Genomic DNA, 19,738 nt, shown 5'->3' with positions numbered 1-19,738 from the left:
CGCGCACCCCGCCGCGTGCCCGATCCCGGGCTCTCCGCGCTCCGGGGTCCGGCCACAGCTGAGAGCGCCCGCGCGCCCGTGCTCGGGGCGCCGAAGGCCCTCTGCTTTCTGCTGCGAGACCCTTCGTGCGGCGGGGAACGATGCGACCTCACCCGGCCCTGTCCAGACACCTGCGATTCTTAATAACGAGTCCGTGAGGGTCGTGCGTGAGGATTCAGTCTGAAGAAGGTGAGTCATTGCCTGATGGGGGTCGGGTGGGAAACCTGAAACGGGACACGGGTGCCATCGCGGGCCACTCGGGGCGCGGTCGCCTGCCCAGGGGCCGCGGAGCCAGCGACAGCTGCAGACCTGCTTGCACTCTGCTAAGGAACAGTGACAGTGGACCCAGGTCTCCAAGTAACCTCATTTCTATAGACCTCTTGCGGGCGCGGGTCCAAGCAAAGGAATGGGCACAACAGCAAGATGGGGCTCACTTCTCTCCCTGTTCCTTGGCATGTTGGCAGGAACGTGGGTTGTCGAGAACTCTGGCCCTGGCCGGCGTGGCCGAGGTGGCCGAGGTGGTTGGGCGTGTCCCGGCACCGAAGGATTGCGGTTCGGTTGCGAGTTCCATCCCCAGTAGGGGGCGTGCAGGAGGCAGCCAAGCGATGCTTCGCGGTCACATCAGTTTTGCTCCCTTTTCCTTCCTCTCTCTCTATAAATCAATTTAAAAAAAGAACTCTGATGTGGCTGTTACAGGTGAGATGTCTCTGTTCTTTTTATCCCATTGTTACAGGAGTAACAGGATTTCTGTCCGAATATGAGCCGCACACACAACCAATGCAGATTCTTCAGCTCGAAATGTCCTGTTTAAATCAGTTCCCTGAAAAATAAATTCGGTTTGTAAGCTTTTTAAGCATTTAAAGTTCCGCTTCAAAAGCATTACAGTTTTTCTGAATGCTTTTTCATGAAATTCACCCACTCTCTGCTGGTAATTTAGGTAGTTGCCTTAGGTAGAGCCCAGCTGGTGTGGCTTATGGTTGAGCGTCCACCCATACACCAAGAGGTCGCCGGTTCCATGCCTGGTCAGTGCACATGACCAGGTTGTGGGCCCGTCCCCAGTGGGGGCATGCAGGAGGCAGCCAATCAATATTCTCTCTCATTGATGTTTCTCTCTCTCTCTCCCTCTCCCTTCCTCTCTCTCTAAAAATCAATAAAGAAAAAAAAGTTAAAAAAATATTTTGTCACTGAGATTGTCTTGACTGTATCTTTTAAAAAAATACGTTTTTATTTATTTTTGTTAGAGAGAGAGAAAGGGGGAGAGAGATAAAAGCATGGATGTGAGCATGGAAGGGCTGCCTCCTGCACGCCCCCTACTGGGGATCAAGCCTGCAACCCAGACAGACTTGATTAGAATCCAACCGGGACCTCTCAGTCCATGGGAGGGCCCTCAACCCACGGAGCCACACTGGCAGGGCATTGATTATATCTTTTTTTTTTCTTCCTTAGGCAGATTTGTTTCTGTGTGCATCTATTTTATCTCCTCCTCTGTACTATAGCCTCTCCAAGGTCTGGTTTATGAACCTTTGTGCAGAGTTTGAGTTATTGAACTGTACATATGACCAATATAGCAAGATTTTCCTTTCCCATTAATCCTTTGTGCTTCTATAGTAGAAAAGAAAAAAAGATTTCACTGTTTCCCACCTGCTTCATTGTCATCCAGATACTCTCTTCAACCTAAACCAGCCAGCCCTAGACACATGTGTGGCTCATTCATTTTTCAAATTATTAATGGCCTATTTTATTTGTTATTTTAAAATATATTTTTATTGATTTTTTTAGAGAGACAGGAAGGAAGAGGGAGATAGAAACATCGATGAGAGAGAAACATCAATCAGTTGCTGCTGGCATGCCACCTGCTGGGAATCAAGCCCGCAACCTGGGCATGTGCCTTGACTGGGAATCAGACTGGAACCTATGAGTCCATGGACGACACTCAACCACTGAGCCACACTGGCCAGCCTAATGGCCTATTTTAATTTGATTAATTTTTTGTTGTTGTTATTAATCCTCACCCAAGGATATTTTCCCATGAATTCTTAGGTAGAATGGAAGGAAGGGAGGGGAAGAGAGAGAGACTTCAGTGTGAGAGAGACACATTGATTAGTTGCTTCCCACATGACCCCAGTCGGGCCAGGGATCAAACCCACAACCCAGGTACATGCCCTTGACTGGGAATCAAACCTGAGACCCTTCAATCCATAGGCCGATGCTCTAACCACTGAGAAAACCAGCCAGGGCTAATTAATTAATTAATTTTTTTGCCCTTTTTTTTTTTATTCAAGACTGGTTGACATACAGTATTATATGAGTCTCAGGTGTACAAGGTAGTTATTCAGCATGTCAACGGCCTATTTTAAATCCTAGACAGTTCTCTGACCTAGCAGGAATGTTTGCAGTTTCTTCATGAGAGCAAGCTGACTGGCTCTGGAAATGTAAATTTTTTAAAATTTTTTCTTTATTGATTTTAGAGAGAGAGGAAGGGACATGGAGAGACAGAAACATCAATGAGAGAGAACATTGATCGGCCGCCTCCTGCTATGCCCCCCTCCCCCAGTGGGGAGTTGGCCCACAACCTGGGCATGTGTCCTGACTGGGAATCAAACTGGTACCCTCTTGGTGCATGGGTCGACGCTTAACCAGTGAGCCACACCGGCTGGGCTGGAAATGTAAATGTTTTTAATGCTATCCAAAGTAAAATAAAATTGAGGATTAACTTTTCACAGAAACATATTGTGGGGCCTGAAATGATGTTTGGAGACAGCTGCCCACCTATTTGCACTGGCACAGGGCGGGCAGCTTAAGTGGATCTCTAAAACAGGAGATTATTTTGCAGTGACTTGTGTTCCCACAGATCAGAGCCTCCTTGTAAGGAAACCAGAGCTGCCCTGGCCGGTTCGGCTCAGCGGTTGGAGCGTTGGCCTGCGGTACAGAGAGACCCAGGTTCGGTTCCTGCTAAGGGCATGTACCTCGGTTGCAGTTTGTCCCCGGCCCTGGTTGGTTGTGTGGGTGGCAGCCACTCGATGTGTCCCTTTCACGTCGATGTTTCTCTCTCTCTCTCTCTCTCTCTCCCTCTCCCTCTCCCTCTCCCTCTCCGTCTCCCTCCCACTCTATCTGAACAAAAAATGAAAAAACGTCCTCGGGTGAGGATAAAAAAAAGGAAACCAGAGCTGTTCTGCTTAAGGGGCATGTCGCACTTCAATGCGGAGATTCCCCCTGCTCGAATGTGGACAGACATCTTGATTTCTGCCACGTTGGTGGAATGAGTTCCTCCTGGTTGATATCAGAACTGGAGCAGGAGGCAGAGGCCTCTGCCCGCTCATGACTCTGAGTTTCTCTACCAGGAAGACGTGCCCGGACAAGAGATATTTGTCGTGTGACTTCACAAAAAACCGTGAGATGTCAGGCCCCTCGCCATTCAAGATGCGATTTGTTCATCTGGACCTTAAAGGAGCCCCGCCAAAGGTCTCCTACCTCTCGGAGGTAGGAGCTCCCTTTTACCTCCAGGGAATCGCTTCGGGTTTGGTCTTTAAGTTATGAACAGTGTCCTGTAGAAACGTGTGCTTAGAACTCAGCCTCAGGGTCTGGGCTGGGTCACGGTGGTGGCAGCTGTGAATTTTTTCATATCCCTCCAGTCCCCTCGCAGAGCAGACGGAGGGCAACCAGGATAGTAAAAGGAAAAGCAGGCCAAAGAAACCCCCAACCTCTTCACTGTGGGCTGAATGTGTCCCCCCAAATGATGCGTTCAGATCCTGTCCCCTGGTACCTGTGAACGGGACCCGATTTAGAAATAGGGTCTTTGCAGATGTCGTCGACATGAGGTAAGGACATACATGTGTTTGTAATTTACAGTCAGTTATTGGTTACTCATGTGATGAAGTATTACAGCTGATTTTATTTTTTTATTTATTTTTTTATCCTCACCCAAGGACATGTTTCCATTTTTTGTTCAGATAGAGTGGGAGGGAGAGAGAGGAAGAGAGAGAGAGAAACATCGACGTGAAGGGACACATCGAGTGGCTGCCACCCACACGACCCAACCAGGGCCAGGGACACACTGCAACCGAAGTACATGCCCTTAGCAGGAACCGAACCCGGGTCTCTCTGGACTGCAGGCTGACGCTCTAACCCTGAGCCAAACCGGCCAGGGCTGTTACAGCTGATTTTAGTCCCAAGCTGATGTCCTCCTTCCGTTCAGCATGCTTCAGAACGTCCCAGATTCTCAGGGGAAGAAACTTTGACACAAATCCTGTGAGACCTGCGACGGCCCTCGCCTGGACACGGGTTGCTGTTTCACATACCTGCAGGGAGCCCTTCCCTCAGCGCCCACAATGTGCCATGTGTCACCGTAGCCGTGACGCCAGACTGGAAGGAAGTCCTAGCCCTGTGTAGAGTGGACATGACCTGGTCCTAAAAATCCTTGAGGATGGGAAGTCGTATCTTCTGAAATAAAGACAGAGTAATTGGGGAGCCAGTGAGGTAGCCAGGACCAGCTGCGCCTGTTCCCTTTTGTCTTCCTCTACGGTTCTTCCAGGCACCGCCACCAGCCAGAGCCCTGTTGTCCCCCCCATTCCTCCCTGTGACCGCAGCCGCTGGCCCTGCCGGCCCTGCCCTACCTCCCCAGCTAAGCCTCGTGCGCGGCCCCAGCGCAGTGTCCGTGAATGTGTCACTGCGTCAGAGCTGGATTTGACACCAAGTACACATACCAGGGAGAAGACGAACGTCAGCAACAATCTGTGTCCGTCAGCTGAAACGGCCCCGTGCTGCCTGTGCCACTGTCCTTCAAACAGTCACTTCTCATGTTCCCTCCCCCCAGGCGTTCCCTCTGTTCCGTGCCTTGGGCGCCACTGGCCTCCTCATCGAGTACGAAGACACGTTTCCCTACGAGGGCCACCTGAGGCTGCTGCGGGCCCAGCACGCGTACAGGTATCTGCCCCTTGGAGCGCGGGGGCAGCAAGCTGGGGAGGCGGGTAGGGCAGGCGAGAATTTCTCGAGGGTAAGACAACCCCGTCTGTCTTTTTAAATGCATGTCTTGAATTATAAAAACAAAATGTGTTCATAGAACAGTGGAGAGATGAAGCAAGGTCTGTGGTCCCCCAAGGGGAAGCTGTGATCTTGTCTTGGGCAGGTGTGAAGTCAGACAGACCGCCCTGACCGGTGCTGTGGGGAAGGGGGCTGCTCCTGCCAGCCCGGCAAAGCTGTCGGATATGGCGGTCCTGGGTGCACCTCACTGGCTTCAGCATCACAGCATCCGTGTACCTCAACAGCAAACAGCCCAAAGACGAATGGGCAAAGGACGTTTACTGGCAGGTCCCAACAGAAGAAAGAAAAATGGCCAATAACTGTGTGATAATAATAAAAGGAGTTAAAACAACAGTGAAAAGTCATTTTGGCTTTAAAAAATTATAACACTTGTGTCCACGAGGGTGAGAAAAAGCAGAGCGCCCACTGGTGGACTCAAAGCCTGGCTGTCCTGGGGCTTGGCTCTGTGTGTCAAAACTCCCCCAAACACTGTTCGAGCCCCACTGGCCCAGGCATGTTACCATCGGGGCGAGACTGCCCAAGGTTGTGTTTACTTTCTGCTACTCTGTTCTTCCTGCGATGAACACATTTTATTTGTTTTTAAGTGAAAGGGGTGCAGGGTTCCTGTGGAGCTTGAAAAAGGTACATCAGTGTAAAGAGAGAACTTTACATCATCAATGCACTTACAGGACTGGTCAGCTTAGGAGAGGGTTCAACCACGTGGAACTGGAAGTCGCTTTCTCTTTGAGATGAGTTTATACAAGGCGGCAGTCAGCCCGGAGGCACCTGAGGGCCCTCCAGCTCCCTCTGGGGGGCTCCCTCCACTGCAGGTGCAGTGCTCGCTCCCTCGGGGCCTCTGTGGAAGGATTCTCAGCTCTGGCTGAGCCCACTGGGTCCCTGTTACCACTCTTTGTGGGGCAGAAGCAGCCAAAGGTGACGTGAGAATGACCGGGCTGTGTTCCAACAAACTGCCTGGACACTGAAATACTTTTCTGAATCATTGAAAACGTGGAAACCACTCTGATCACAGCTGTGCTAAAGTGGACGGGGATTTGCCCGCAGGTCCGCCTGCAACCCTGCTCTGTAATACATTCCCGGGTGGCCCTTACTGGTAAAGTGACTTCACCATCCTGTGGTTGGGTAATGATACCTGGTGAAAAGCAAGCTGTTATTTGAGGCCGTAACAGCATCACGTCCCCAAATTCTAGAGCAGGAAGGTCTCTGGAACCTTTAGAATACCTGTTGAGCTTTTCAGAGTTAGCGACCACCCCGGTTTCTGCAGGAGAGTCCCCAGGAGCCTGACGAGGAGGGGCTGGGGGAGCGTGCACTCCACAGCATGACCCTCTCTGGGTGACTTGTCTCTGCAGCCCTGCTGAAGTCAAAGAGATCCTGCGTCTGGCCGCACTGAATGAGCTCGAGGTCGTCCCCTTGGTGCAGACGTTTGGACACATGGAGGTAAGTGGGAGGAATGGGAGTCCCCTGGTGCCCAGGTGTGGGGTTTGGGGGTGCACTGCAGGGACAGGCTCTCGGAAGCCCTGTGAACAGCAGAGATTGCGCAGCGGTGGGTCAGACTGCCTCTGCCCCAATGGAGGGCGAGCCAGGGACAGTGATGCCCGCAGAGCTCGGGGCCGCTGTTTGCTCCTTAACTGTGTTCATCAAAGTACTGCTGAGCAGCATCAGGCAAAGGGAACATGCTCTCTGTTTTCTGTTTGTGTCCTTTTCCACTTAACATTGGAAATACTTTCCCTCGCACCTACGTGATCTTCAGAAACAATTTTCACGTCTATATCAGTGGGAAGCAGATTAAACTCAAGGCTGGTTCCGTGTTTTTCTCTCACGAATCCACGCAGCCCTGCGCCTGTGTCTGCCCTCAAGTGCCTGCTCGGGTTCTGGGGCGTTTCTCCTGGAATTTTGTCCCAGAACCAGCCCCCGGCTGTGCTGGGTCACTCCCACCGCTGTGCTCTCTGGTCTCTCCCCCTCTGGGGCCCAAAAAGGTTGCTTTTGACAAATGGTTCTGTTTGATTCTTGTTTGCCGACCTCTTCATGCACCTGTAGCTGGAAGCCAGCTCCGCCTGTAATTCCGTGTGAACGGGCTGGGCTGCTCAGTTCCCAGCTCAGCCCAGTTAGAACAGGAGGAAAAGGCCGGGCTGCGATGGAGCCTCCGGGCAGCCTGGGCCGCCTCCCCTCCCACGCCGGCCCGCTGGCGACTGGAGCGGGTTGGGAGCCCCTGCGGTTCCTCTGGCGGTGCCGGCCGCCAGGAGCTCAGGTGCGCTTCTCCCGGTCACCTGCTCCCTGTCCTCTCTCGGCAGTTTGTGCTGAAGCACCAGGCTCTCGCTCACCTCCGAGAAGTGGCGCTTTTCCCCAACACCCTGAACCCCCACGAGGCAGAGTCCCTGGCGCTGGTCGGAGCCATGATCGACCAGGTCATGGAGCTGCACCCGGGGGCCCGGTGGCTCCACATAGGCTGTGACGAGGTGGGTGCCTGCGCACGTCCCTGTCCCCCATTCTACGGCGCTCCCCATGTCTTCACGATCACCGCTCGCCTCGGGCCTCTTCTCAGACAGAAAAGTAGTCCGGGGCGAAGGACGTCCCTGGTGAAGGTGTTGGTGCTTTTTTGGGGGGCCTGCGAGCCGAGGGGCGCCCTGGCACCCAGGGTCAAATGGGGGAGGGCTGGGCCTGAAATGGCTGTGCTGCCAACACCCCAAAGGGGATTCATGCCCCCAGGGCTGGCAGTGGGTGCGAGTTAGAGCTGGTTACTTTTTCTGGCTGAAGAAATGCAGTTCTGGTTGGTGGGAGAAAGGAAGTCTTGCTTTGGGGCCATTGGCACTGGTGGGAAAAGGCGGTCCCTGGTGTCCCCTCAGCCTTTCTGCTTCACTGTTTCTCCAGAAAGTCAGACGGGCCCTGGAGGATCCTGAGTCAGCCTCCGAGCGTGGATCGTTCTTTGCACACATTTTTATTTTGTATTTTTTAATTTCTTTTTTTTCTTTATTGATATTTGAGAGAGAGAGAGAGAGAGAAAGTGAGAGGGAGAGAGAAACATCGATGAGAGAGAACACGGACTGGACGCCTCCTGCATGCCCCCCACTGGGGATCTGGCCCACAACCTGGGCATGTGCTCTGACCGGGAATCAAACCAGCTGCCTCCTGGTGCAGGGTCCACGCTCAACCACTGAGCCACACCGGCCGGACTAAAAACACATATGTGCAGCCTGGCCGTTGTGGCTCAGTAGTTGAACACTGACCCATGCACCAAGTGGTTGCCGGTTCGATTCCTGGTTAGGGTACATGCCCAGGTTGTGGGCCCAGTCCCCGGCGGGGGGCATGCAGGAGGCAGCCAGTTGATGTTTTCTCTCATCGATGTTTCTATCTCTTCCTCTACCTTCCTCTCTGTAAAATAAATAAAGGAAAAAAAAGTTTTTTAAATATGTTTTTATTGTTTTGTTAGAGAGAGAGGAAGGGAGAGGGAGAGGGATAGAAACATTGATGAGAAACATCAATTGGCCACCTCCTGCTCCCCCCCCCCCCCCCCGGGGACTGGGCCCACAACCTGGGCATGTGCCCTGACTGGGAATCAAACCGGTGACCTCTTGGTGCACAGTATGATGCTCAATCCACTGAGCCACATGGGCCCAGCACTTTGCACACATTTTAGCTCCAGAATTTGATCCTTTCCTTCCAAGGAAATCTTTTATTTTGGTAGTAAAATAGAACATAAAATTTACCATTGTAACCCTTTTAAAGCGTATGATTCGTTGACTTCTGAGTACACTTATGATGCTGTGGAACCATCACCACCATCTAATTCAGGACCTTTCTTCCCCTGAAAAGGAAACCCCATATCCCTCACCCAGCCAGTCCCACAGCCCCTGGCCACCCCTTCGTGTTTATGGACTTGCTGGTTCCAGACATTTCAGAAATGGAATGCCATCGTGTGTGGCCTTTGGTGCCCGGCTCTGTCAGTGAGCATGAACCGTGCTTCACCCCGTCTGTGGCTGAGTGACACCCCAGTGTGGAGGCCACATGGCGCTTGGCCTCCTGCTGGGCACCTGGGCCCCTTCCCTTCGGAGCTGCTGTGAAGGGGGCTCTTCAGTGGGAGTTTAGTCTCAGGGAATAAAGCAAGGTCACCCTTTGCCATCCCCTCCCCACAGGCTGCTGCCCCTGGGATGCTCTTTGGCCATGGCTTGAGCCCCTGGCCGCACCCAAGCGTGTCCGGAGGCAGACGTCCTGCCTTCCTTCTGTGCAGGTCTATTACCTTGGGGAGGGGGAGGCCTCGAGACAGTGGCTGCAGCAGGAGCAGAACACCAAAGCCAAACTGTGTCTGTCCCACGTGAGGGCGGTGGCCAGCCACGTGCTGGCCCGGCACCCCGCCACAGCGCCCATGGTGTGGGACGACATGCTGCGCGACATCCCCGAGGACCAGCTGTCAGGTGAGCCCGGGCGCCGTGGGAGGGCTTCTCGGTCTGAGAAGGTGCTGAGCTGCTGGGCCCCTGAGCCCGTCTGCTGAGGAGGGGACGCGTGGAAGTGCCGCGGAGCCTCGGTGTCCAGACAGTCCCGTCAGGCCCGTCTGAACCTCCCAACGGAAGTGTCACCCCTGGAAGGCATGTCAGAGCCTCGCAGGACGTGTGTGGTGCATCTGACCTGGGGGTGGCCGTGAGGCCATCGGGTGGGGGAGGGTGGGGGAAGGTGGGCCAAGGGAGAGTCCCCGCTTCTGGCCCGAGTCCATTGGAGGGACCCGGGCTAAGGGGATGAGACAGGAGGTTGGTGTGGTTACCCACAGCTCCACTGCGCGCATAGATGTCCACGCAAGGCCCAGGTGTCCTCGTGGCAGCCAGAACCCACGTGTGGACACTTGGGTTTTAACTAGCATTCCTTACAATTAAGTACAGTTGGCAGCCTGTTCCTGTTGCATCCAGGCCTGGTGCCCTGGCAGCTTGCAGACAGGGTCCGCCCTTGGGGAAGCTCTAGACCACTGGCTGGGTCGGAGCTCCCAGAGTCCAGTCCTTTCCCTGGCTGGCTGGCTTCCTGGCTGTGGCCTGAGAAACGGCACAGTGTGGAGTCTGTCCTCAGAAAGATGGCCTGTGTTCCATTTTTATGCAAGACGTGTGAGCGAAAGGCCCGTTCCAGCTGGCTCGGCACTCACAGCCTGTCTCTGTCCCCAGAGTCAGGGGTGCCGCAGCTGGTGGAGCCAGTGCTCTGGGACTACGGGGCCGACCTGGACGTCCATGGCAAGGGTCAGTACCTCGTTGCTCAGGGAGACCTTGACAGCCCAGCGGGGGGTGCAGGAGCCTCCGTCTCTCGGCTCATGGGAATCAGACTTGCCTCTGCCTTACTGGAGGCCCCTCCTGCAGGAACCGGTCCCATGAGCAGCCCTCAGCATGTGTCCTGTGGCCGGGCGCTCCTGGGTGGTCCGTCCTAATGAACAGGTGGCCTGGGGCCCCCTGGAAGCAGCGGGCATGAGATCCTGGGGTTTCCATCTGCACAGCATGGCATCGGGCATCGTGTTTCGGGGCTTGGTGGCACAGCCTCCTTGGGTCCCAGCCCAGTCACACCTCTTGCTTTCTGGCTCAGCCCTCCTCATGGAAAAGTACCGGAAGTGCGGTTTCCCCCGGCTATGGGCCGCCAGTGCCTTCAAGGGAGCCACCGGGCCAAGCCAGGCCCTGCCCCCCATCGAGCACCACCTTCAAAACAACATGCAGTGGCTGCAGGTGGCAGCCTGTGCGCCAGCAGACATGCTGCAGGGCATCATCCTGACCGGCTGGCAGAGGTGAGGTCGCCCAGTACCCATCCTGGAGGGGAAGCAGTTCCCAAAGTCCAGTCTGGGCCTCTGGCATTTCCCGTCCCAGGGAGGGTGGGCCTGGGCCTCACACCCATCAGCGCCCCCAAACTTCACAGGGTACTCTGGTGTGTCAGGGCCACGGAGCACACTGCCCCCTGACCCCCACGCCTGGTCGTCCGTGTGGGTGTCCATAGTCCACAGCCTCCATGAGGCCACATGCACAAGGCTCAGGCAAGTGGGAACCAGGACAGACTTTGGCTCTCCTACCACCTGGAAATCTGAGCTACAAATGGACCCCTGGCCACAGGTCCTACCCTCTGATTAGAGGGCCTGGGGAGAGGCCAACTAGCCCTGGGCACCAGGGACAGGGTGAGTGGCCCGAACCCAGGGGGGAGCTGGAGGCAGGGTGTTCGAGGGGAGCTCCACCCTTGCTCACAAAGCAAGTCAAAGCGGAACTCATTAAGGATTTCAGGGTGGCAGCCACAGAGCTTGAGCCCAGGCAGGGCCGTGTGGGTGGGTCCACACACCCAGGATGCTGAGGACTTTTCCAGAGGCAGCAGCCAGCTCTGCAGAAGCTTCTAGGCGCCTGTCCTGTGGCACAGGGAACAGTGTGCCAGCATCTGCTGCCAGGGCGGCAGGAGCTCAGCACCCGTCTCCCATGGCCTCAGGTACGATCACTTCTCCGTGCTGTGTGAGCTGCTGCCTGTGGGGATACCGTCCCTGGCCGTCTGTCTGCAGTCACTGCTACACGGTAAGTGCCTTGCTGTCCCCGGGAGGCCGGGGTCTGGACGGTGGTCTCCAGCTCAGGGACAACGGGCCTCTCCTGGCTCAGCCACCACCAGCCCAGGTCTTCAAGCTTAAACCCAAGACAGGCCAGAGTTAGGGGAACGTGCCCCCCAGACACACAGAACCATAGAAAGAAATCCATGAGTCATCGGGTGCTGAGAGAGCTGCCTTTGCTGCAGCAGCACCCGGGGTGCTGGGGGGTTGGGGAGTGGGTGCTGCATCCGGCATGCCCACCTCCAGTTCACCGTGAGGAGCTGCCGGTCCACAGTGAACTGGTCACGGAGTCAAGTGCACTTGGACCGTGACACGGTGGAGGAACTGTAAACAAGGACATGTGCTGTTGGTGCAGAGACATGTCGGGGTACTGGGGAAGGCGGGGCCCCAATGGCGAATAGCCGTCCAGAGAGGCCTGTGCTGTGCCCGCGAGATGGAAGGACAGGCCCTGGGCCCTGTGTTCCTCCCAGCACTCCTCCAGACCGCGGACACGCAGGGGCGGGGACAGACAGCACGTGTGGTGCTGGCTGAGCCCCCCTCGCAGCTGTCACCCACACTGACTGGGAGGTCTACGTATTGGCACCCCCAGGCCTCGCTGGTTCATTTCCCTTGTTGCCGGAGCCCGGGATGGTAGTGGCGGGAGGCTGGAAGGCTGAGGGTGCCCCTGTGCACTGGGTCAGTGGTCTCCCGGCCGTGGCCCTGCCAGCAACATGGGTCTTAGTTCTTTAATTGTTTTTTTAATCCTCACCCAAAGATATTTTTCTGTTTATCTCTAGATAGAGTGGGAAGGAAGGGGGTAGAGAGAGAAAGAAACATCTAAGTGAGAGAGACACATCAATTGGTTGCCTCCCGCATGACCCCAACCAGGGCTGGGGACCGAACTGCAACTGAGGTACATGCCCTTGACCGGAATTGAACCGTGACTCTGGCCCACAGGCTGATGTTCTAACCAATGAGCCAAACCAGCCAGGGCTTTCTTTTTTTTTTTTTAAATCCTTACCTAAGGACATTTTTTCATTTTCTGTTCAGAGTGGGAGGGAGAGAGAGGAAGAGACAGAGAGAGAAACATCGACATGAAAGGGACTCATCAAGTGGCTGCCACCTGCACAACCCAACCAGGGCCGGGGACAAACTGCGACATACGTGCCCTTAGCGGGAACTGAACCCGGGTCTCTCTGGACCGCAGGCTGACGCTCTCACCGCTGAGCCAAACCGGTCAGGGCAGGGTTTTCATTTTTAACATAACAGATACATGTTCACACGTTCAAGAGAAGCAGCAGCAGGTATCCTTGATAATGGTACACATCTGGCTGGCCTGGCCAGTAGCCCTCCTGGGTCACTGCCCACCACCCACTGCCAAGAGCCATGGTCTGGGTAGTGCAGCCAGTACAGGGTCCAGGCCTTCCCGCTCCTCCAGAGGCCCCTCTGACCGCCCCCCCACCCCATTTCTGGTTGGTTGCAGGGGGTTTTGCTGAAGACTTTAGGGCAAGAGTGGAGAAACTTCTTGGGATCTCGAGCCTGGAAATCACCGGTGTTACGAGGTGACCACCCACCCCCAGCTCTGCCCCTCCCCTCACGGTCGGCCCCATCTCAGCACCCGGGTTCTCTGTGCAGTGAGGGGGCCGCCTCCTTCCCTGGCAGTGACATCCTGGCCCTCGTCACACAAGTCAGCCTCCACCTGCGCAGCTCTGTGGACGAGATGCTGCAGAGGGACAGGTGAGTGGGGCGCAGGCGAGTGGGTGGGCGAGCGAGCCCCCCACACCCAGGTGAGGCCTGGGCATCGTGCAGGGGAAATCTTTTTAAAATTCTACCAGATTCTTAGGTGTTATTTAGAAACCACCCTGCGGCTGCCTCGCCCCCCTCAGGGCCACCTGTGTGGACTCGTCCGCAGGTGTGTGACGGGCTGGTTCAGCCCGTATCATCGCAGGCGGAAGTTCATCCATCCAGTCATGGTCCAGCACATCCAGCCCCAGGCGCACAGGTAGCCCACCCCCCGCAGTGCCCGCCCCCGGGGCTGCACCCCCTCCGCCACCTGGGGGCGCTGTGGCCATCAGCTGTGCACTCCCAGGTGACTCAGCCTCGCTGAATGGCTGTGCCCCTGACCATTAGAGAAGCCCAGGTGTTCCTAGCCTAAGAGGGGGAGGGTGACCAGGATGACCTGGGCAGGGTCCAGGCTCCCTGTGGAGCCGACCACTTGGGGCTACTCCCAGCCCACCACTGCCACGAGCCCACGAGCCCTGACACCGGGAGCCAGCCATCCCCAGCTCTCCTGGCTCAGGCTCTGAGCTGGGCCAGTGCAGCCTGTCCCCACGACAACAGGTGCAGGTGCCGAGAAAAACCCTGCCAGCCAGTCGAATCACACATCCCAGGTTCAGATGTTAGAATGTGACAGTTGGTCACTGATCCCCAACACCACCAAGTGCCCTGTTTTATGGGTGGGTAAACAGGCACAGAACTGTACTGACGCACGGAGTGCTCACAGCTGTCTGGGCCTCAGTCTGCTGGCCAGGTGGCGTGCCCTTGTGCAGGAGCTGGAGGCCGCCCTGCTCCGTGTCTTCCACGAGGACGCCGTGGAGGAGTGGCTGGAGGAGAACGTGGACCCTGGCTTAGGGCAGCTGCAGGCGCTGCTGCAGGACCTGGACGGAGCCACTGGTTCCCAGCCCCCACAGGCTAGCCCTGGCCCTGACACAGGTCAGGACCCCTGAGCGGAGGGGCCCCTCACCCTGTCCAGCTGTGTCTGGCCCGACACATCTCTGAGCCCTGCAAGCAGGGAGTGCCCGGTGCAAAGGTGGCTGTCGCCGGGGGAGCACAGCAGGAAACGTGGGTGGAAGTGCTCGTGGGGACGTGCTCGTGGGGACCTGCTCGTGATCTGCGTGCAGGACTTTCTTGTGAAATAAAAAGGAAACGGAAGCTAGAAGTCATGCCGATTGGACTGTGGCAGCGTCACCACCAGGCTGCAGTGAGGTCTTAAGAGGCCCCAGCAAAGGGTCCAAACCCACCCACCCCACCCCCTCCTCAGGGAGCAATCTCAGCTCTCCAGAACATACCAGAAGCAAGCCAATTACAGAAATTCACACCTTTTTAGGAAAAAAGCAGTTTGGATTTAATTGAAAACCCACCTTCAGCAGGTTTAAGGGACCATGTTCCTAGACTACAGGCTGGTTGGCAGCCACTGCCAAGAAGGGAGAGGATCCCTAGAAACTGCAGTACTTAGTGTCCCCCAGGCAGCCTCAGCCCCAGTCTGGGCCGGTGCGCCCTGATCAGGTTCCTCAGTGCCCAGTCTGTGGTGCAGCCCGCTGCCACGCACAAATGGGCCCGACTGACAGGGTCTTCCCAGGGCTCAAGAGAAGCTGGAATCTGGTGTCTAAGGGCGAGGTCCTGGCTTTAAACACTGCTCAAAGCTGGTACAGATGCCTCTTCTTGCCAGTGGCCTTTGCCTAGGCTGGGGGTACGTAACAGAAGGGTGTCCTCATGACAGCCCAGCACGGTCCTGGCTGGATCCAAGGAAAGCCACTGTGGTGGAGCGCACTCTGTGCACTGGGGAGGCCTTGGGGGGGGGGGGGCTGCAGCAGTGGGATGGGCCCAGCAGTCGGATGGGCCACAGGCAGGCACCTCACTCCTGACTGCTGAGGACGCCTGGCCAGGAGAAGGATGCTTCATGGGGGCTGGATGGTAAGGGGACACGGATTCCTGGGGACGACATGCTGGCCTGCTAAAGCCTCGTCGTCACCCTCCAACTACATTCCTGTGTGGTCCGTGCTGGCCAACCTCCCTCCCCACCAAGTGCTCAGTCTCCGTGTGGGAACACCAGCCCCAGCTGCACCCTGGGGAGCCTGGGCTTCCTTCCCCTTTCGGAGGCTGGAGCCCCACACAGCTGGGGGCTGTGGGGTGGCCATGCCACCCATCACACTCACACCCCACACTGTCCAGGCCGGGGCATATGGTTCCAGGAGGCAGATCCGAGGCCCATGCCCCCCCTGGACCTTGGAGCCTGCAGATGGTCCAGCTGTGGTTCTGCTCGAAGGGCAGCGGCAGGAGTGGTCAAGGGTCCTGCCCGTGGGCTGCAGGGACACAGCTTGGTGGTGGGACTGGCTGGTGGCCCATCAGGCCTGCTGGGGCACCATCAGCACCAAGGCTGGGGGCTCTGTGGGGTGGGGTCAGCTCTGGCTTCCGAGGCTGTCAGCCTCACTGTCGCTGCTCTGAGACAGCTCCACGGGGCTCTCCGGACAGTGCAGCTCCAGGAAGGCGGTGATGAGCTTGGCAATGGCTTCCACATCACTGGGCCGGCCGGCACCGGAAGGAAGGGCAGGTTACTGTGGTAGAGGTGCAGCCAGAAAGACCACACCAGCTCTCCTGGACCATGCCCTTCCCACACCCCCCGGGCTCCCCTTCAGGTCCCAGCAACTCCTGCCCTGGTCCCCAGCCCTCTGCCCATATGGGGACCCCCAGGATTCCCTAGCAGTTGTGGCAGGCCTGTCCCCCAGCCTTTCCCATGGTCCTCTTGTCCTGTGCCGTGCCATGCTAGACAGACTGCTGTGAGATCCACCTGATGGGGTGAGGGGCACAGGCGGGCAGCCCTGGCTTACCTGTGGTGGCCCATGACAGCACTCTGGGTGAGGGGGTGCGAGAAGCCTGTTGAAAAGCGCAGCACCACCACGTAGCCCCTCCCGAAGTACCGCACCTTCTCCTCCTCCACGTTCACGTCCTGGATGTCGCTCAGCAGGACCACCACTGCATGGGGAGGGGAGGGGCGGGGCGGGTCACTCCAGGGCCGCTTCTCATGAAGCAGAAAGCGCTGGTCACCGTCTGAGGCTGAACCCCAGGAGACAGCCGAGGCCTGGACCCTGACAGGTCAGTGACCCCAGTGCAGGGTCCTGCAGCAGTCTGGGTGGGAAAGAATGTCTGGTGGACCGTCATGGCCTGAAAGGCCTGCCTGTCCATCCTCTCGTGGCCACTCTGCGGTAGCGGAGCAGCTGAGCATGGTGCTGCCCGTCTTTCTGCTTCATCCCCTCAACTGCTGAAAATGCCCTCCTAGTCCCTAGTGGCCAAAGAGCTGGGGCTGCCGGCAATATCCGCCAGGCCAGGACATGACTAGGGGCGACCCATGTCCATCTGAGAGGCGGGACACGACCCTGATCACTGAGCAGCCAGGCTAGACCCGCCTGTTTCCAGGCCACAGGCCCGGCCCAGAGTAACCCTGTGTCCTGCTCATTCCCGATGCCTCACCTTGGTCGTGGCCTGCTCTGAACAGAGTCAGAAGCTTCTTGTATAAGCTGAATGTCTTCAGCACGACCTTCCCAGTGCTCTTGTCGAAGACGGCTTCCTGAAAAACCGGCCACAGGGTGGTCCCCAAGGTGCAGGTCTCTGTGCAGGAGCCAACCCCACCCTAACCTCCAGGGAGGGGCCTGGGCTCACCAACTGTGACCCACCCTCGCCAGAGCAGACCCTCTTCTTTCCCTTCCCAGTCAGAACCCCAAAGTTGGTGCCCCAAATGCTGCTCCTCCGAAGCCAAACACCCGCAGCCTGACCCACGAACTCCTGACAGGCGTGTGGGTGCAAGGGGCTGGAACATCGAGGTAGGTGCTCCCTCCTCTTTGCAAGCAAAAGACAACTAGAGTGGCCAAAGTCATCCAAGGAGGGCACGGGGTCAGAGGTCAGGGAGCAGCACAGGGCCAGGTAGCTCAGAGGTTCCTGAGAGGCAGGGTGGCCACCAAGGGAGTGGACTCGCCCCCCGTTTCATTCTGTGGTATGGCAATGCTTGGGAGGAAAGACTTTGGGTAAAAACAGTCATAAAAAGCTCCTGGGAAAAAAATGGCTTCTGAGGATTCCTGGGCCCATAGCAGGGACAGGTTACACCCAGAGGCTGAGCTCAGGCACCCAGAAACCACTGCGTCGAAGTCCCAGGGTGGGCATCAAGCCCGGGGCCCCCCTTCCTGTTGTGGGCCCCCCTGCAGGGAGCCGGAGCCGGAGCCGGCCTTACCTCCCAGTCCTCCAGGTTCTGCACAGCCACAAACAGGCAGCCAGTGACATAGAAGAGCTTCCAGCCCAGACTATCTGGGGACAAACACAGGATGCAGCCAGTTGAATGCAGAAGCTGAGGGTGAAGGCTGACGTGCCCACAGGGGTCCCCCTCCTCAGTGCGGCCACATTCCCAGATACTGGGCAGGAGTGGCATCTGGGGACCCTTCCTGTCACTCAGGACCATGTGGGACACACTATACTAGCTCTGCCCTCACTAGCTCTGTCCACTGGAGGCAGGCAGTGGGGTCTCTGCCGATCACAGCATGGTTTGTGATAGGGGAAAGGTGGGAAGGCTTCCAAGGAGCGGAAAGTATGGTTTACCCTGAAAAAGAACCTTAATACAGGAGAGCACCTTCTTGAAGAATATTTTTTGACACAAGAAAATGCCAAAGATGTAAGTGAGAAGTGCATGCTTCAAAAGACCTGGGTACAAGGGAGAATACACCAGCACACAGAGGTGGGGCTGTGCCCATGAACCATGAGGAGGCACAGAGGTAGGCAGTGTTGCCCAAGGCCATGCCTTCATTGATCAGAATGATGGGCTTGCCTTCTTTTCTCTTTTCCAAAGAGCTAAGGAAGTTACTGGGGGCAGACACTGCACCTCACCTCCACTGTAGTAGGCAGCAGCCAGGCCGATTGACAAGATTCCTGCAAAAAGAAAGCAGGCACCTTACTGTTGGGCCACCACCAGCCCAGAGCCCACCTCCTTCCTGTTGCCAGCAACGGCTGCAAGCAGGAAGCTGGAGAGAGAACACCAGGCTCAGGAGCAGGGGAAGTTTGTTCAGAAACATGGTGTGTGTCATTCACAGTATGCACCTGACATATCCGTCTCCGTGAGGATCCACAGCTGACTGGGGAACCAGATGGAGGAACCTGACGTGGGTTTTACACCAACAGTGTATGGTGTGGAATGAAGACAAGACTGTACGTAAAGAATCACAATACAACACACAAGGGGAAACGGGGTCATGGGAAAGAAGGGCCAGAGACACGCTGCTGAAGGCACAGCGGCACCTCCTCACACCTGCGATCCAGTCCACAGGGGGCAGCTTCCTGGTGGGTGCAGGACCCTCCGATTGGCAGTGACAGGGACGGAGGTCAAGGCAGCCTCCCCCACTCAGAGGAAAAATGGAACACACTGTCACCCGTCACGTGGGCCTACGACGTAAATCAGACACCTGCAACCAGGTGTACAAAAGCAGGTAAAAGGGGTAACGTGAGACCTCAGAAAAGCATGCCATCTTAGCTAAAGGATGTTAAGGTGAAAAGGACAAGACAGACACACATCGTGGACAAAGGATAAAATCCGGGAGAATACAACAAAATAGCTGCTGTATTTTAGGGAGAAACAAAGGAGGAAAAACTTGGTTCATTTTCATCCTTTTTTTAAAGTTGAAGTTTTTATTTGGGCGGAAATATGAAAATCCTTACCAACCAGCAGGGACCAGGACCTGATGCCCGGAGCCCTCTTCAGATGTAGGTAGGAGCTGGTGCGGGTCTCCACCTGCATGTACATCCCTGGACCGTGTGGACACCACTCTAAACAGGAGACCCGGCTGGGAAGGACAGACACACGGATAGCTGGAGCCCAGCAGCCACTGCCCAGACAGAGCCCACCTCTCCAGGGCAGAGGCCTGGGCTGGCCCACCAGCAAGGCCTGTACAGGCTGGGGAACCAGTTGGCCTCCGCTGACCGCTGTCTCTGTGATCACACAAGTCACTTGACTCCCCCAGGGACCCATTTCCTCTGTAAGTGAGGCCCTTCTCTGCTCAGTTATACTGACCGCCCAGTGGCCTTCAAGCTTCTGGGACCCTACCAGAACCCAGCAGAACGCCCCCATTTCCCGGTGCCAGTCCCGCCGAAAAACGGAACTGCACGTCTGATCGCGGCCTGAGTCTGCGCTGGCCCGGGGCTCAGCAGCAGCCCTGGGCTGGGCTGCAGGAGGGGGTCCCGAGAGGGCTGCCCTGCCTCTCACGGAGAAGCCCCTGCAGACCGACGCGCAGGACGCTGGGCGGGGACTGCGCTCTGGGAGCTCCCGGGGCTCCCCGCCGAGCGGCGCAAACCCCGACCGCAGGGGTGCAGTTCGCACGCGGAAGCTGCCGC

The 19,738-nt window shown here is 56.7% G+C and overlaps 2 protein-coding genes across 6 annotated transcripts; one reads left to right on the top strand and one right to left on the bottom strand.

Annotated features, from left to right (window-relative positions):
• The first annotated feature begins 35 nt into the window (after positions 1-35).
• On the top strand, positions 36-14,519 carry HEXD (hexosaminidase D). 4 transcript variants are annotated; one of them, XM_036269023.1, is made up of 14 exons: positions 36-228; positions 773-875; positions 3,385-3,519; positions 4,853-4,962; positions 6,426-6,513; positions 7,368-7,532; positions 9,302-9,485; positions 10,218-10,289; positions 10,627-10,822; positions 11,503-11,585; positions 13,077-13,155; positions 13,229-13,330; positions 13,506-13,595; positions 14,112-14,519. In XM_036269023.1, the coding sequence occupies exons 3-14, from the start codon at positions 3,436-3,438 to the stop codon at positions 14,317-14,319; spliced, it is 1,461 nt and encodes a 486-aa protein (XP_036124916.1). In that variant the 5' UTR covers positions 36-228; positions 773-875; positions 3,385-3,435; the 3' UTR covers positions 14,320-14,519. The 4 variants fall into 4 exon arrangements, with proteins under 4 accessions (XP_036124916.1, XP_036124915.1, XP_036124917.1 ...); XM_036269022.1 differs by lacking the exon at positions 773-875 and having other exon boundaries at positions 3,381-3,519; XM_036269024.1 differs by lacking the exons at positions 36-228; positions 773-875 and adding an exon at positions 3,002-3,032 and having other exon boundaries at positions 3,381-3,519.
• A 193-nt stretch (positions 14,520-14,712) lies between these two features.
• LOC118634465 (cytochrome b-245 chaperone 1) lies at positions 14,713-19,575 on the bottom strand. 2 transcript variants are annotated; one of them, XM_036269026.1, is made up of 6 exons: positions 19,067-19,575; positions 18,242-18,283; positions 17,595-17,668; positions 16,841-16,937; positions 16,201-16,345; positions 14,713-15,927 (listed from the first exon to the last, which is right to left on the bottom strand). In XM_036269026.1, exons 1-6 carry the CDS (start codon positions 19,473-19,475, stop codon positions 15,738-15,740), a joined length of 957 nt encoding a protein of 318 aa, XP_036124919.1. In that variant the 5' UTR covers positions 19,476-19,575; the 3' UTR covers positions 14,713-15,737. The 2 variants fall into 2 exon arrangements, with proteins under 2 accessions (XP_036124919.1, XP_036124920.1); XM_036269027.1 differs by having other exon boundaries at positions 14,713-15,892.
• Positions 19,576-19,738: the final 163 nt, after the last annotated feature.

Source organism: Molossus molossus, unplaced genomic scaffold (assembly GCF_014108415.1).
Source record: "Molossus molossus isolate mMolMol1 unplaced genomic scaffold, mMolMol1.p scaffold_m16_p_19, whole genome shotgun sequence".
NCBI lineage: Eukaryota > Metazoa > Chordata > Mammalia > Chiroptera > Molossidae > Molossus > Molossus molossus.
This window is presented reverse-complemented; position numbering and strand designations above follow the sequence as displayed.

Coding starts and splice junctions, on each gene's coding strand:
- HEXD (XM_036269021.1), top strand. CDS start 3,358: ATGACTCTGAGTTTCTCTACCAGGAAGACGTGCCCGGACAAGAGATAT. Junction 13,331..13,505: donor GAGATGCTGCAGAGGGACAG/GTGAGTGGGGCG, acceptor ACTCGTCCGCAG/GTGTGTGACGGGCTGGTTCA. Junction 13,596..14,111: donor ATCCAGCCCCAGGCGCACAG/GTAGCCCACCCC, acceptor TCTGGGCCTCAG/TCTGCTGGCCAGGTGGCGTG.
- LOC118634465 (XM_036269026.1), bottom strand. CDS start 19,475: ATGGGGGCGTTCTGCTGGGTTCTGGTAGGGTCCCAGAAGCTTGAAGGC. Junction 17,669..18,241: donor TGCTGCCTACTACAGTGGAG/GTGAGGTGCAGT, acceptor GTTTGTCCCCAG/ATAGTCTGGGCTGGAAGCTC. Junction 15,928..16,200: donor GCTGTCATGGGCCACCACAG/GTAAGCCAGGGC, acceptor CCTCTACCACAG/TAACCTGCCCTTCCTTCCGG.